The following is a 16,107-nucleotide window of genomic DNA, read 5'->3' as shown; positions in this document are numbered from 1 at the left end:
AGACATCACAACTCCCTGTTTAGACATCACAACTCCCTGGTTAGTGGTTAGACATCACAACTCCCTGTTTAGACATCACAACTCCCTGGTTAGTGGTTAGACATCACAACTCCCTGGTTAGACATCACAACTCCCTGGTTAGTGGTTAGACATCACAACTCCCTGGTTAGACATCACAACTCCCTGTTTAGACATCACAACTCCCTGGTTAGACATCACAACTCCCTGGTTAGTGGTTAGACATCACAACTCCCTGGTTAGTGGTTAGACATCACAATTCCCTGGTTAGTGCTTAGACATCACAACTCCCTGTTTAGACATCACAACTCCCTGGTTAGTGGTTAGACATCACAACTCCCTGTTTAGACATCACAACTCCCTGGTTAGACATCACAACTCCCTGGTTAGTGGTTAGACATCACAACTCCCTGTTTAGACATCACAACTCCCTGGTTAGACATCACAACTCCCTGGTTAGTGGTTAGACATCACAACTCCCTGGTTAGACATCACAACTCCCTGTTTAGACATCACAACTCCCTGGTTAGACATCACAGCTCCCTGGTTAGACATCACAAGTCCCTGGTTAGTGGTTAGACATCACAACTCCCTGTTTAGACATCACAACTCCCTGGTTAGACATCACAACTCCCTGTTTAGACATCACAACTCCCTGGTTAGTGGTTAGACATCACAACTCCCTGGTTAGACATCACAACTCCCTGTTTAGACATCACAACTCCCTGGTTAGTGGTTAGACATAACAACTCCCTGGTTAGACATCACAACTCCCTGTTTAGACATCACAACTCCCTGGTTAGTGGTTAGACATCACAACTCCCTGGTTGGACATCACAACTCCCTGGTTAGTGGTTAGACATCACAACTCCCTGGTTAGACATCACAACTCCCTGGTTAAACATCACAACTCCCTGTTTAGACATCACAACTCCCTGGTTAGACATCACAACTCCCTGGTTAGTGGTTAGACATCACAACTCCCTGGTTAGTGGTTAGACATCACAACTCCCTGGTTAGACATCACAACTCCCTGTTTAGACATCACAACTCCCTGGTTAGTGGTTAGACATCACAACTCCCTGTTTAGACATCACAACTCCCTGGTTAGACATCACAACTCCCTGGTTAGACATCACAACTCCATGGTTAGTGGTTAGACATCACAACTCCCTGGTTAATGGTTAGACATCACAACTCCCTGGTTAATTGTTAGACATCACAACTCCCTGGTTAGACATCACAACTCCCTGTTTAGACATCACAACTCCCTGGTTAGACATCACAACTCCCTGGTTAGTGGTTAGACATCACAACTCCCTGGTTAGACATCACAACTCCCTGTTTAGACATCACAACTCCCTGGTTAGACATCACAACTCCCTGGTTAGACATCACAACTCCCTGGTTAGTGGTTAGACATCACAACTCCCTGGTTAGACATCACAACTCCCTGTTTAGACATCACAACTCCCTGGTTAGACATCACAACTCCCTGGTTAGTGGTTAGACATCACAACTCCCTGTTTAGACATCACAACTCCCTGGTTAGTGGTTAGACATCACAACTCCCTGGTTAGACATCACAACTCCCTGGTTAGACATCACAACTCCCTGGTTAGTGGTTAGACATCACAACTCCCTGGTTAGACATCACAACTCCCTGGTTAGACATCACAACTCCCTGGTTAGACATCACAACTCCCTGGTTAGTGGTTAGACATCACAACTCCCTGGTTAGACATCACAACTCCCTGTTTAGACATCACAACTCCCTGGTTAGACATCACAACTCCCTGGTTAGTGGTTAGACATCACAACTCCCTGTTTAGACATCACAACTCCCTGGTTAGTGGTTAGACATCACAACTCCCTGGTTAGACATCACAACTCCCTGGTTAGACATCACAACTCCCTGTTTAGACATCACAACTCCCTGGTTAGACATCACAACTCCCTGGTTAGACATCACAAGTCCCTGGTTAGTGGTTAGACATCACAACTCCCTGTTTAGACATCACAACTCCCTGGTTAGACATCACAACTCCCTGTTTAGACATCACAACTCCCTGGTTAGTGGTTAGACATCACAACTCCCTGGTTAGACATCACAACTCCCTGTTTAGACATCACAACTCCCTGGTTAGTGGTTAGACATAACAACTCCCTGGTTAGACATCACAACTCCCTGTTTAGACATCACAACTCCCTGGTTAGTGGTTAGACATCACAACTCCCTGGTTGGACATCACAACTCCCTGGTTAGTGGTTAGACATCACAACTCCCTGGTTAGACATCACAACTCCCTGGTTAAACATCACAACTCCCTGTTTAGACATCACAACTCCCTGGTTAGACATCACAACTCCCTGGTTAGTGGTTAGACATCACAACTCCCTGGTTAGTGGTTAGACATCACAACTCCCTGGTTAGACATCACAACTCCCTGTTTAGACATCACAGCTCCCTGGTTAGTGGTTAGACATCACAACTCCCTGTTTAGACATCACAACTCCCTGGTTAGACATCACAACTCCCTGGTTAGACATCACAACTCCATGGTTAGTGGTTAGACATCACAACTCCCTGGTTAATGGTTAGACATCACAACTCCCTGGTTAATTGTTAGACATCACAACTCCCTGGTTAGACATCACAACTCCCTGGTTAGACATCACAACTCCCTGTTTAGACATCACAACTCCCTGGTTAGACATCACAACTCCCTGGTTAGTGGTTAGACATCACAACTCCCTGGTTAGACATCACAACTCCCTGTTTAGACATCACAACTCCCTGGTTAGACATCACAACTCCCTGGTTAGACATCACAACTCCCTGGTTAGTGGTTAGACATCACAACTCCCTGGTTAGACATCACAACTCCCTGTTTAGACATCACAACTCCCTGGTTAGACATCACAACTCCCTGGTTAGTGGTTAGACATCACAACTCCCTGTTTAGACATCACAACTCCCTGGTTAGTGGTTAGACATCACAACTCCCTGGTTAGACATCACAACTCCCTGGTTAGACATCACAACTCCCTGGTTAGTGGTTAGACATCACAACTCCCTGGTTAGACATCACAACTCCCTGGTTAGACATCACAACTCCCTGGTTAGTGGTTAGACATCACAACTCCCTGGTTAGACATCACAACTCCCTGTTTAGACATCACAACTCCCTGGTTAGACATCACAACTCCCTGGTTAGTGGTTAGACATCACAACTCCCTGGTTAGACATCACAACTCCCTGGTTAGACATCACAACTCCCTGGTTAGTGGTTAGACATCACAACTCCCTGTTTAGACATCACAACTCCCTGGTTAGTGGTTAGACATCACAACTCCCTGGTTAGACATCACAACTCCCTGGTTAGACATCACAACTCCCTGGTTAGTGGTTAGACATCACAATTCCCTGGTTAGACATCACAACTCCCTGTTTAGACATCACAACTCCCTGGTTAGACATCACAACTCCCTGGTTAGTGGTTAGACATCACAACTCCCTGGTTAGTGGTTAGACATCACAATTCCCTGGTTAGTGCTTAGACATCACAACTCCCTGTTTAGACATCACAACTCCCTGGTTAGTGGTTGGACATCACAACTCCCTGTTTAGACATCACAACTCCCTGGTTAGTGGTTAGACATCACAACTCCCTGGTTAGACATTACAACTCCCTGTTTAGACATCACAACTCCCTGGTTAGACATCACAACTCCCTGGTTAGACATCACAACTCCCTGGTTAGTGGTTAGACATCACAACTCCCTGTTTAGACATCACAACTCCCTGGTTAGACATCACAACTCCCTGGTTAGTGGTTAGACATCACAACTCCCTGGTTAGACATCACAACTCCCTGTTTAGACATCACAACTCCCTGGTTAGTGGTTAGACATCACAACTCCCTGTTTAGACATCACAACTCCCTGGTTAGTGGTTAGACATAACAACTCCCTGGTTAGACATCACAACTCCCTGTTTAGACATCACAACTCCCTGGTTAGTGGTTAGACATCACAACTCCCTGGTTAGACATCACAACTCCCTGGTTAGTGGTTAGACATCACAACTCCCTGGTTAGACATCACAACTCCCTGGTTAAACATCACAACTCCCTGTTTAGACATCACAACTCCCTGGTTAGACATCACAACTCCCTGGTTAGACATCACAACTCCCTGGTTAGTGGTTAGACATCACAACTCCCTGGTTAGACATCACAACTCCCTGTTTAGACATCACAACTCCCTGGTTAGTGGTTAGACATCACAACTCCCTGTTTAGACATCACAACTCCCTGGTTAGACATCACAACTCCCTGGTTAGACATCACAACTCCCTGGTTAATGGTTAGACATCACAACTCCCTGGTTAGTGGTTAGACATCACAACTCCCTGGTTAGTGGTTAGACATCACAACTCCCTGGTTAGACATCACAAGTCCCTGGTTAGTGGTTAGACATCACAACTCCCTGGTTAGACATCACAACTCCCTGGTTAGTGGTTAGACATCACAACTCCCTGGTTAGACATCACAACTCCCTGTTTAGACATCACAACTCCCTGGTTAGTGGTTAGACATCACAACTCCCTGTTTAGACATCACAACTCCCTGGTTAGACATCACAACTCCCTGGTTAGACATCACAACTCCCTGGTTAATGGTTAGACATCACAACTCCCTGGTTAGTGGTTAGACATCACAACTCCCTGGTTAGTGGTTAGACATCACAACTCCCTGGTTAGACATCACAAGTCCCTGGTTAGTGGTTAGACATCACAAGTCCCTGGTTAGTGGTTAGACATCACAACTCCCTGGTTAGACATCACAACTCCCTGGTTAGTGGTTAGACATCACAACTCCCTGGTTAGACATCACAACTCCCTGTTTAGACATCACAACTCCCTGGTTAGTGGTTAGACATCACAACTCCCTGTTTAGACATCACAACTCCCTGGTTAGACATCACAACTCCCTGGTTAGACATCACAACTCCCTGGTTAATGGTTAGACATCACAACTCCCTGGTTAGTGGTTAGACATCACAACTCCCTGGTTAGTGGTTAGACATCACAACTCCCTGGTTAGACATCACAAGTCCCTGGTTAGTGGTTAGACATCACAAGTCCCTGGTTAGACATCACAAGTCCCTGGTTAGTGGTTAGACATCACAAGTCCCTGGTTAGACATCACAAGTCCCTGGTTAGTGGTTAGACATCACAACTCCCTGGTTAGACATCACAACTCCCTGGTTAGTGGTTAGACATCACAACTCCCTGGTTAGACATCACAACTCCCTGTTTAGACATCACAACTCCCTGGTTAGTGGTTAGACATCACAACTCCCTGTTTAGACATCACAACTCCCTGGTTAGACATCACAACTCCCTGGTTAGACATCACAACTCCCTGGTTAATGGTTAGACATCACAACTCCCTGGTTAGTGGTTAGACATCACAACTCCCTGGTTAGTGGTTAGACATCACAACTCCCTGGTTAGACATCACAAGTCCCTGGTTAGTGGTTAGACATCACAAGTCCCTGGTTAGTGGTTAGACATCACAACTCCCTGGTTAGACATCACAACTCCCTGGTTAGTGGTTAGACATCACAACTCCCTGGTTAGACATCACAACTCCCTGTTTAGACATCACAACTCCCTGGTTAGTGGTTAGACATCACAACTCCCTGTTTAGACATCACAACTCCCTGGTTAGACATCACAACTCCCTGGTTAGACATCACAACTCCCTGGTTAATGGTTAGACATCACAACTCCCTGGTTAGTGGTTAGACATCACAACTCCCTGGTTAGTGGTTAGACATCACAACTCCCTGTTTAGACATCACAACTCCCTGGTTAGACATCACAACTCCCTGGTTAGACATCACAAGTCCCTGGTTAGTGGTTAGACATCACAAGTCCCTGGTTAGACATCACAAGTCCCTGGTTAGTGGTTAGACATCACAAGTCCCTGGTTAGTGGTTAGACATCACAAGTCCCTGGTTAGTGGTTAGACATCACAAGTCCCTGGTTAGACATCACAACTCCCTGGTTAGTGGTTAGACATCACAAGTCCCTGGTTAGTGGTTAGACATCACAACTTTCCTCACGCACTTTGTTGGAAATGAACAAAGCACGTGACTTGTTGACAATCCTCCCTGCTAGCTTAGCTTGCTGTGTTAGCACCATAGCACACCAGCGGCTGCAATGGCCGCACAAGAGTCCCCACACGGCCGCCAAGCAGAGCAAATGACACAATCGTCCCCACACGCACCCTCACAAAGGCCGCCAAGCAGGGGGAATCAAGCGGAAGTGTCGGCCTCCATGCAGACTAACGTCTAGTCTCAGCTGCTTCGTGATGACTGGCTGACTGGACCACTGCTGCACGTCAAGCTGCACTAACACCAACTACATCCGCTACGACAATTCCCAAATAAAAGTACTCTGGCTGGACCACTGCTGCACGTCAAGCTGCACTAACACCAACTACATCCGCTACGACAATTCCCAAATAAAAGTACTCTTTTTCATGCCTTCGCTCTAACCAATCAATATCGAATTCTCCACGTGCTGGTGTGCTCCTACAGGTTAGCTAAATATTTACTGTATAGAATACATTCATCTTAAATATTTACTGTATAGAATACATTCATCTTAAATATTTACTGTATAGAATACATTCATCTTAAATATTTACTGTATAGAATACATTCATCTTAAATATTTACTGTATAGAATACATTCATCATAAATATTTACTGTATAGAATACATTCATCTTAAATATTTACTGTATAGAATACATACATCTTAAATAGTTCACTTTTACTTCCTGTGTATGGACAGCGCCAGATGACATTATTATTACTTTGCAATGTAAACTGTAAATTCAGGTCTTAGTAAGGATAACTTTATGTCGACAATTTCAGCATAAACAAGCCAAGTAATTAAACATTTCTCTTCAATGTTGTTTTTGTTTGTCCCTTGTGTGCGAATAATAATTTCTGAACTGACAATGATTCATATTCAATGATCTTGTAGTCATTATAGTCTCACCATGTCTGACAATGATTCATATTCAATGATCTTGTAGTCATTATAGTCTCACCATGTCTGACAATGATTCATATTCAATGATCTTGTAGTCATTATAGTCTCACCATGTCTGACAATGATTCATATTCAATGATGTTGTAGTCATTATAGTCTCACCATGTCTGACAATGATTCATATTCAATGATCTTGTAGTCATTATAGTCTCACCATGTCTGACAATGATTCATATTCAATGATCTTGTAGTCATTATAGTCTCACCATGTCTGACAATGATTCATATTCAATGATCTTGTAGTCATTATAGTCTCACCATGTCTGACAATGATTCATATTCAATGATCTTGTAGTCATTATAGTCTCACCATGTCTGACAATGATTCATATTCAATGATCTTGTAGTCATTATAGTCTCACCATGTCTGACAATGATTCATATTCAATGATGTTGTATAAATAGTCATTATAGTCTCACCATGTCTGACAATGATTCATATTCAATGATGTTGTATAAATAGTCATTATAGTCTCACCATGTCTGACAATGATGATCAAATATGTCCTCGGCATTCATTCCAAATGAAGAAGGTGGTTGGTGCCCTCTTCTGGTGAACTGCACGAACAGCAAGTCGTCCAAATCAGCGCGAGACTGTCACCCTCCATGACGTCATGTAAAGTACACCGTATATCTGCGCACGCGTCACCAAATCCAACACGAATCATGAGTCCGCTCTCAGCCTTTATAAGACCATTTTCTCCGGTCGGTGTAGTATGCCGACCCAGTGGCCTAATGGATAAGGCATCAGCCTCCGGAGCTGGGGATTGTGGGTTCGAGTCCCATCTGGGTCGTTTTTACAGGAAGTCTAGACCGCCTCCGTCATTTATTAGAACTTTGCCAAGTACAAGTCAGTCTTTTACACTCGCATCCTAATAGAAGAATAGCATATAATAATATAATATATCTTTACAAGAATAGCATGTAATAATATAATATATCTTTACAAGAATAGCATATAATAATATAATATATCTTTACAAGAATAGCATATAATAATATAATATATCTTTACAAGAATAGCATATAATAATATAATATATCTTTACAAGAATAGCATGTAATATAATATATCTTTACAAGAATAGCATATAATAATATAATATATCTTTACAAGAATAGCATGTAATATAATATATCTTTACAAGAATAGCATATACCGGTAATAATATAATATATCTTTACAAGAATAGCATGTAATATAATATATCTAGACAAGAATAGCATATAATAATATAATATATCTTTACAAGAATAGCATATAATAATATAATATATCTTTACAAGAATAGCATGTAATAATATAATATATCTAGACAAGAATAGCATATAATAATATAATATATCTTTACAAGAATAGCATATAATAATATAATATATCTTTACAAGAATAGCATATAATAATATAATATATCTTTACAAGAATAGCATATAATAATATAATATATCTAGACAAGCTAAACTGCTCCCAAACAATGGAGAGTCATTGTTTATTCCCAACTAAATATTTCAACACACAAATGTTTGAGTAAGAAGTGCAGTGTATGAAAACAATGTCTATTATTTATACTGAACTGTATTCATTGATATAGTTTGGAGGTCAAACTTCACCCCTGAAGTTCTTACAGTTCACCACTCCCACCACCAGGGGGAGGTCAAGATTCACCCCTGAAGTTCTTACAGTTCACCACTCCCACCACCAGGGGGAGGTCAAGATTCACCCCTGAAGTTGTTACAGTTCACCACTCCCACCACCAGGGGGAGGTCAAACTTCACCCCTGAAGTTGTTACAGTTCACCACTCCCACCACCAGGGGGAGGTCAAGATTCACCTCTGAAGTTGTTACAGTTCACCACTCGCACCACCAGGGGGAGGTCAAGATTCACCCCTGAAGTTGTTACAGTTCACCACTCCCACCACCAGGGGGAGGTCAAGATTCACCACTGAAGTTGTTACAGTTCACCACTCCCACCACCAGGGGGAGGTCAAACTTCACCCCTGAAGTTGTTACAGTTCACAACTCCCACCACCAGGGGGAGGTCAAGATTCACCCCTGAAGTTGTTACAGTTCACCACTCCCACCACCAGGGGGAGGTCAAGATTCACCCCTGAAGTTGTTACAGTTCACCACTCCCACCACCAGGGGGAGGTCAAGATTCACCACTGAAGTTGTTACAGTTCACCACACCCACCACCAGGGGGAGGTCAAGATTCACCACTGAGGTTGCTACAGTTCACCACTCCCACCACCAGGGGGAGGTCAAGATTCACCACTGAAGTTGCTACAGTTCACCACTCCCACCACCAGGGGGAGGTCAAGATTCACCCCTGAAGTTGTTACAGTTCACCACTCCCACCACCAGGGGGAGGTCAAGATTCACCCCTGAAGTTGTTACAGTTCACCACTCCCACCACCAGGGGGAGGTCAAGATTCACCCCTGAAGTTGTTACAGTTCACCACTCCCACCACCAGGGGGAGGTCAAACTTCACCCCTGAAGTTCTTACAGTTCACCACTCCCACCACCAGGGGGAGGTCAAGATTCAGCCATGAAGTTGTTACAGTTCACCACTCCCACCACCAGGGGGAGGTCAAACTTCACCCCTGAAGTTGTTACAGTTCACCACTCCCACCACCAGGGGGAGGTCAAGATTCACCCCTGAAGTTGTTACAGTTCACCACTCCCACCACCAGGGGGAGGTCAAGATTCAGCCATGAAGTTGTTACAGTTCACCACTCCCACCACCAGGGGGAGGTCAAGATTCAGCCATGAAGTTGTTACAGTTCACCACTCCCACCACCAGGGGGAGGTCAAGATTCAGCCATGAAGTTGTTACAGTTCACCACTCCCACCACCAGGGGGAGGTCAAGATTCACCCATGAAGTTGTTACAGTTCACCACTCCCACCACCAGGGGGAGGTCAAGATTCAGCCATGAAGTTGTTACAGTTCACCACTCCCACCACCAGGGGGAGGTCAAGATTCAGCCATGAAGTTGTTACAGTTCACCACTCCCACCACCAGGGGGAGGTCACTGGCGAGTAGCATCAAGCTAACACAAAGTCATTAGGTTGTTTTTTACATTTAAAAGGGTTCACAATAATTTTAAAAAATGTGTGTAAAAGTTTATAAAACATACATTTGGACATGACGCTGTTATAATGTACACATATTATATATGAACTGTTATAATGTACACAGTATATATGAACTGTTATAATGTACACATATTATATATGAGCTGTTATAATGTACACATATTATATATGAACTGTTATAATGTACACATATTATATATGAGCTGTTATAATGTACACATATTATATATGAGCTGTTATAATGTACACAGATTATATATGAACTGTTATAATGTACACATATTATATATGAACTGTTATAATGTACACATATTATATATGAGCTGTTATAATGTACACATATTATATATGAACTGTTATAATGTACACATATTATATATGAACTGTTATAATGTACACATATTATATATGAACTGTTATAATGTACACATATTATATATGAACTGTTATAATGTACACATATTATATATGAGCTGTTATAATGTACACATATTATATATGAACTGTTATAATGTACACATATTATATATGAGCTGTTATAATGTACACATATTATATATGAACTGTTATAATGTACACATATTATATATGAGCTGTTATAATGTACACATATTATATATGAACTGTTATAATGTACACATATTATATATGAACCTTGTTGGAAAACCTCTTTTTTTGCTGTTGATGGAATTGGAGGTGTGTCATTAGTGGGTGTGTCACTAGTGGGTGTGTCACTAGTGGGTGTGTCATTAGTGGGTGTGTCATTAGTGGGTGTGTCACTAGTGGGTGTGTCATTAGTGGGTGTGGCATTAGTGGGTGTGTCATTAGTGGGTGTGGCATTAGTGGGTGTGGCATTAGTGGGTGTGGCATTAGTGGGTGTGTCATTAGTGGGTGTGTCATTAGTGGGTGTGGCATTAGTGGGTGTGGCATTAGTGGGTGTGTCATTAGTGGGTGTGGCATTAGTGGGTGTGGCATTAGTGGGTGTGTCATTAGTGGGTGTGTCATTAGTGTTTAGGAGGTCCTGCCATGTCTTTAAAAGTCTGTCCTCTGCTGTCATTTTCTGTCTTGATGTGCAGCGACACCATCTTTACCATCTTTACCATCTTTACCATCTTTCTGCACCATGAGGACTACTTTGTGTGTCTGCTTCCTCGTGCTGCCTCTTCTCATGGCGGAGGAACACCTCAACGGTAAGTCAGAACTACTTTTCCTTGGCTTTTACACCTCCAAAGAAGAAAGTTGTAGTTGATCCAAACTAGGAATGTTGTTTGTGTTGCTCAACATCAGGTTGTTGTTTCAAGGTTGTGTTGCTCAACATCAGGTTGTTGTTTCAAGGTTGTGTTGCTCAACATCAGGTTGTTGTTTCAAGGTTGTGTTGCTCAACATCAGGTTGTTGTTTCAAGGTTGTGTTGCTCAACATCAGGTTGTTTCAAGGTTGTGTTGCTCAACATCAGGTTGTTTCAAAGTTGTGTTGCTCAACATCAGGTTGTTGTTTCAAGGTTGTGTTGCTCAACATCAGGTTGTTGTTTCAAGGTTGTGTTGCTCAACATCAGGTTGTTGTTTCAAGGTTGTGTTGCTCAACATCAGGTTGTTGTTTCAAGGTTGTGTTGCTCAACATCAAGTTGTTGTTTCAAGGTTGTGTTGCTCAACATCAGGTTGTTTCAAGGTTGTGTTGCCAGCTGGCAGAGTGAGTGTGAAGATCTAAATGTCCCCAGCATGCTTTTAAAGTGGAAAAAGTTTGATCTAGAGAGAACATTTAGACACATGCTTATTTCCAAAAGTAATTGTAAATAATAAAAGGAAGAATAAATGTTAGTTGTCCTTAGAGATGTTAGTTGTCCTTAGAGATGTTAGTTGTCCTTAGAGATGTTAGTTGTCCTTAGAGATGTTAGTTGTCCTTAGAGATGTTAGTTGTCCTTAGAGATGTTAGTTGTCCTTAGAAATGTTAGTTGTCCTTAGAGATGCTAGTTGTCCTTAGAGATGTTAGTTGTCCTTAGAGAGGTTAGTTGTCCTTAGAGATGTTAGTTGTCCTTAGAGATGTTAGTTGTCCTTAGAGATGTTAGTTGTCCTTAGAAATGTTAGTTTTCCTTAGAGATGTTAGTTTTCCTTAGAGATGTTAGTTGTCCTTAGAAATGTTAGTTGTCCTTAGAGATGTTAGTTGTCCTTAGAGATGTTAGTTGTCCTTAGAGATGGTAGTTGTCCTTAGAGATGCTAGTTGTCCTTAGAGATGTTAGTTTTCCTTAGAGATGTTAGTTGTCCTTAGAGATGTTAGTTGTCCTTAGAGATGTTAGTTTTCCTTAGAGATGTTAGTTGTCCTTAGAAATGTTAGTTGTCCTTAGAGATGTTAGTTGTCCTTAGAGATGGTAGTTGTCCTTAGAGATGGTAGTTGTCCTTAGAGATGTTAGTTGTCCTTAGAGATGTTAGTTGTCCTTAGAGATGTTAGTTGTCCTTAGAGATGTTAGTTGTCCTTAGAAATGTTAGTTGTCCTTAGAGATGCTAGTTGTCCTTAGAGATGTTAGTTGTCCTTAGAGATGTTAGTTTTCCTTAGAGATGTTAGTTGTCCTTAGAAATGTTAGTTTTCCTTAGAGATGTTAGTTTTCCTTAGAGATGTTAGTTGTCCTTAGAAATGTTAGTTGTCCTTAGAGATGTTAGTTGTCCTTAGAGATGTTAGTTGTCCTTAGAGATGGTAGTTGTCCTTAGAGATGGTAGTTGTCCTTAGAGATGCTAGTTGTCCTTAGAGATGTTAGTTGTCCTTAGAGATGTTAGTTTTCCTTAGAGATGTTAGTTGTCCTTAGAGATGTTAGTTGTCCTTAGAGATGTTAGTTTTCCTTAGAGATGTTAGTTGTCCTTAGAAATGTTAGTTGTCCTTAGAGATGTTAGTTGTCCTTAGAGATGGTAGTTGTCCTTAGAGATGGTAGTTGTCCTTAGAGATGGTAGTTGTCCTTAGAGATGTTAGTTGTCCTTAGAGATGTTAGTTGTCCTTAGAGATGCTAGTTGTCCTTCGAGATGTTAGTTGTCCTTAGAGATGTTAGTTGTCCTTAGAGATGTTAGTTGTCCTTAGAGATGTTAGTTGTCCTTAGAGATGCTAGTTGTCCTTAGAGATGTTAGTTGTCCTTAGAGATGTTAGTTGTCCTTAGAGATGTTAGTTTTCCTTAGAGATGTTAGTTGTCCTTAGAAATGTTAGTTGTCCTTAGAGATGTTAGTTGTCCTTAGAGATGTTAGTTGTCCTTAGAAATGTTAGTTGTCCTTAGAGAGGTTAGTTGTCCTTAGAGATGTTAGTTGTCCTTAGAGATGCTAGTTGTCCTTAGAGATGTTAGTTGTCCTTAGAAATGTTAGTTGTCCTTAGAGATGTTAGTTGTCCTTAGAGATGTTAGTTGTCCTTAGAAATGTTAGTTGTCCTTAGAAATGTTAGTTGTCCTCAGAGATGTTAGTTGTCGTTACAGATGTTAGTTGTCCTTAGAAATGTTAGTTGTCCTTAGAGATGTTAGTTGTCCTTAGAGATGTTAGTTGTCCTTAGAGATGTTAGTTGTCCTTAGAAATGTTAGTTGTCCTTAGAGATGTTAGTTGTCCTTAGAAATGTTAGTTGTCCTTAGAGATGTTAGTTGTCCTTAGAGATGTTCTTTTCCATTGCAGAGTTCTATTCTCTCCTGGAAAAGAGTCAGGGCACTTTAGTGGAGCCACCCCAGACCAACCAGAGCAGGCTGATGGTGAAAGAACCTTCACTGGCCATCAATGAGCTTCTGGAGAAGAGCAGCAGGACGTCCGAGTCCAAGTTCCATCCTCTCCCGTCTTCCGTGTGGCCAAAGCACAGCCACCTGTCCCCCGTCCTGCGCCACCACAACAAGAGTAAGAAAGGTGGCAAGATGTTGGAAGTGAGCACTGACAAAAGCCGAGGAGAAGCGAGCGGTCTGCTTCCCAAACCGGCAAACCGCACGGTCCAGATGGGCCTCAGCCCGCCTCAGCCCACCCAGCCAGAGGACCATCCCAACTCCAGAGCCAGAAGCGCTCCGGCTCCTGGCAGAGACCCCCCCGGCCGACGCATGGACCCTGAGGAGAACCGGCCAGGGAAGGCCGGCCTCTTCCAGGCGGGCATGGCTGTGACGCCACCCCGAAACAACAGCCGGCCGGCGGTCAGCTACAACCGCCGCTCTTCAAGCCTGCTGCAGCACTTTGACGTCCTCAGACCAGGTCAGTGAGCTTTGTGTGGAAGGAAGAAACTTCCCTGACTTCAACTTCAACAGCAGTCCATAGCCTGGGCTTTTAGTCAGCACGCTGGTCTCTCTTACCGGGCTTTTAGTCAGCACGCTGGTCTCTCTTACCGGGCTTTTAGTCAGCACGCTGGTCTCTCTTACCGGGCTTTTAGTCAGCACGCTGGTCTCTCTTACCGGGCTTTTAGTCAGCACGCTGGTCTCTCTTACCGGGCTTTTAGTCAGCACGCTGGTCTCTCTTACCGGGCTTTTAGTCAGCACGCTGGTCTCTCTTACCGGGCTTTTAGTCAGCACGCTGGTCTCTCTTACCGGGCTTTTAGTCAGCACGCTGGTCTCTCTTACCGGGCTTTTAGTCAGCACGCTGGTCTCTCTTACCGGGCTTTTAGTCAGCACGCTGGTCTCTCTTACCGGGCTTTTAGTCAGCACGCTGGTCTCTCTTACCGGGCTTTTAGTCAGCACGCTGGTCTCTCTTACCGGGCTTTTAGTCAGCACGCTGGTCTCTCTTACCGGGCTTTTAGTCAGCACGCTGGTCTCTCTTACCGGGCTTTTAGTCAGCACGCTGGTCTCTCTTACCGGGCTTTTAGTCAGCACGCTGGTCTCTCTTACCGGGCTTTTAGTCAGCACGCTGGTCTCTCTTACCGGGCTTTTAGTCAGCACGCTGGTCTCTCTTACCGGGCTTTTAGTCAGCACGCTGGTCTCTCTTACCGGGCTTTTAGTCAGCACGCTGGTCTCTCTTACCGGGCTTTTAGTCAGCACGCTGGTCTCTCTTACCGGGCTTTTAGTCAGCACGCTGGTCTCTCTTACCGGGCTTTTAGTCAGAACGCTGGTCTCTCTTACCGGGCTTTTAGTCAGCACGCTGGTCTCTCTTACCGGGCTTTTAGTCAGCACGCTGGTCTCTCTTACCGGGCTTTTAGTGAGCATGCTGGTCTCTCTTACCGGGCTTTTAGTCCTCTTCTTTTGCCAGCACATCTTATTATTGCTGTTCTTTAGACAGAATGTCACCCTTTTTATTGCAATTTTTGTAATGTACAATTTGGGTCTCAATCAATGTTATTTTTCAAAAATACTGACCAAAATCATGGCTGTTAACTTTTAACACCAACTTTTTTCCTCCTCTTTTGCCAGCATGATCATATTTTGTTAGGTGAAAATCATGGCTAAGCTAAAAAAAATAGCAAGACGCTCTTCTTTTACCGGCACGATCACACATTTAAGGTGAAAATCATAGCTAATCTAATAAAAGAAATACCAACATGTTGTCCTTCTTTTGCCAGCATGATCACATGTTTTACTCACATTTATTTAAGGTAGGAAATGACTAATTCAATTAGAAAAACCCCAACATGTTCTCCTTCTTTTGCCAGAATGTTCACGCGTTTTAGTTGAAGATCATGACTCATTTAATCAATCAAAAAAAACACACAAAGATTCCTCCTTCTTTTGACAGCATATCTTTTTTCTCACAAATGTTATGTACTTTCAGGTCAAATACGAGGCTGCTTCTTCACAAATACTCACCAAGGAAAGAACTTCCCACTTCTTTTGCCAGCATCATTCTTACACAATGACACTTTTTATGGCCAAATCAATGCTCCTTTTCAAAGATCAACCACAGTTTTCTGTCTAAATCAATGCTCCTTTTCAAAGATC

At 42.9% G+C, this 16,107-nt stretch overlaps 1 protein-coding gene and 1 non-coding gene across 2 annotated transcripts; both read left to right on the top strand.

Annotated features, from left to right (window-relative positions):
• The first annotated feature begins 7,873 nt into the window (after nucleotides 1–7,873).
• On the top strand, nucleotides 7,874–7,946 carry trnar-ccg (transfer RNA arginine (anticodon CCG)). Its single transcript has one exon. It is a non-coding gene; the product is annotated as a tRNA-Arg (tRNA).
• A 3,339-nt stretch (nucleotides 7,947–11,285) lies between these two features.
• On the top strand, nucleotides 11,286–14,445 carry LOC133639434 (uncharacterized). Its single transcript, XM_062032725.1, has 2 exons — nucleotides 11,286–11,439; nucleotides 13,883–14,445. Exons 1-2 carry the CDS (start codon nucleotides 11,373–11,375, stop codon nucleotides 14,443–14,445), a joined length of 630 nt encoding a protein of 209 aa, XP_061888709.1. The 5' UTR covers nucleotides 11,286–11,372.
• The last annotated feature ends 1,662 nt before the right edge of the window (nucleotides 14,446–16,107 follow it).

Source organism: Entelurus aequoreus, linkage group LG22 (assembly GCF_033978785.1).
Source record: "Entelurus aequoreus isolate RoL-2023_Sb linkage group LG22, RoL_Eaeq_v1.1, whole genome shotgun sequence".
NCBI classification, from domain to species: Eukaryota; Metazoa; Chordata; class Actinopteri; order Syngnathiformes; family Syngnathidae; genus Entelurus; species Entelurus aequoreus.
Note: the sequence above shows the minus strand (reverse complement) of the source record. Positions and strands in the feature narration are given on the sequence as shown.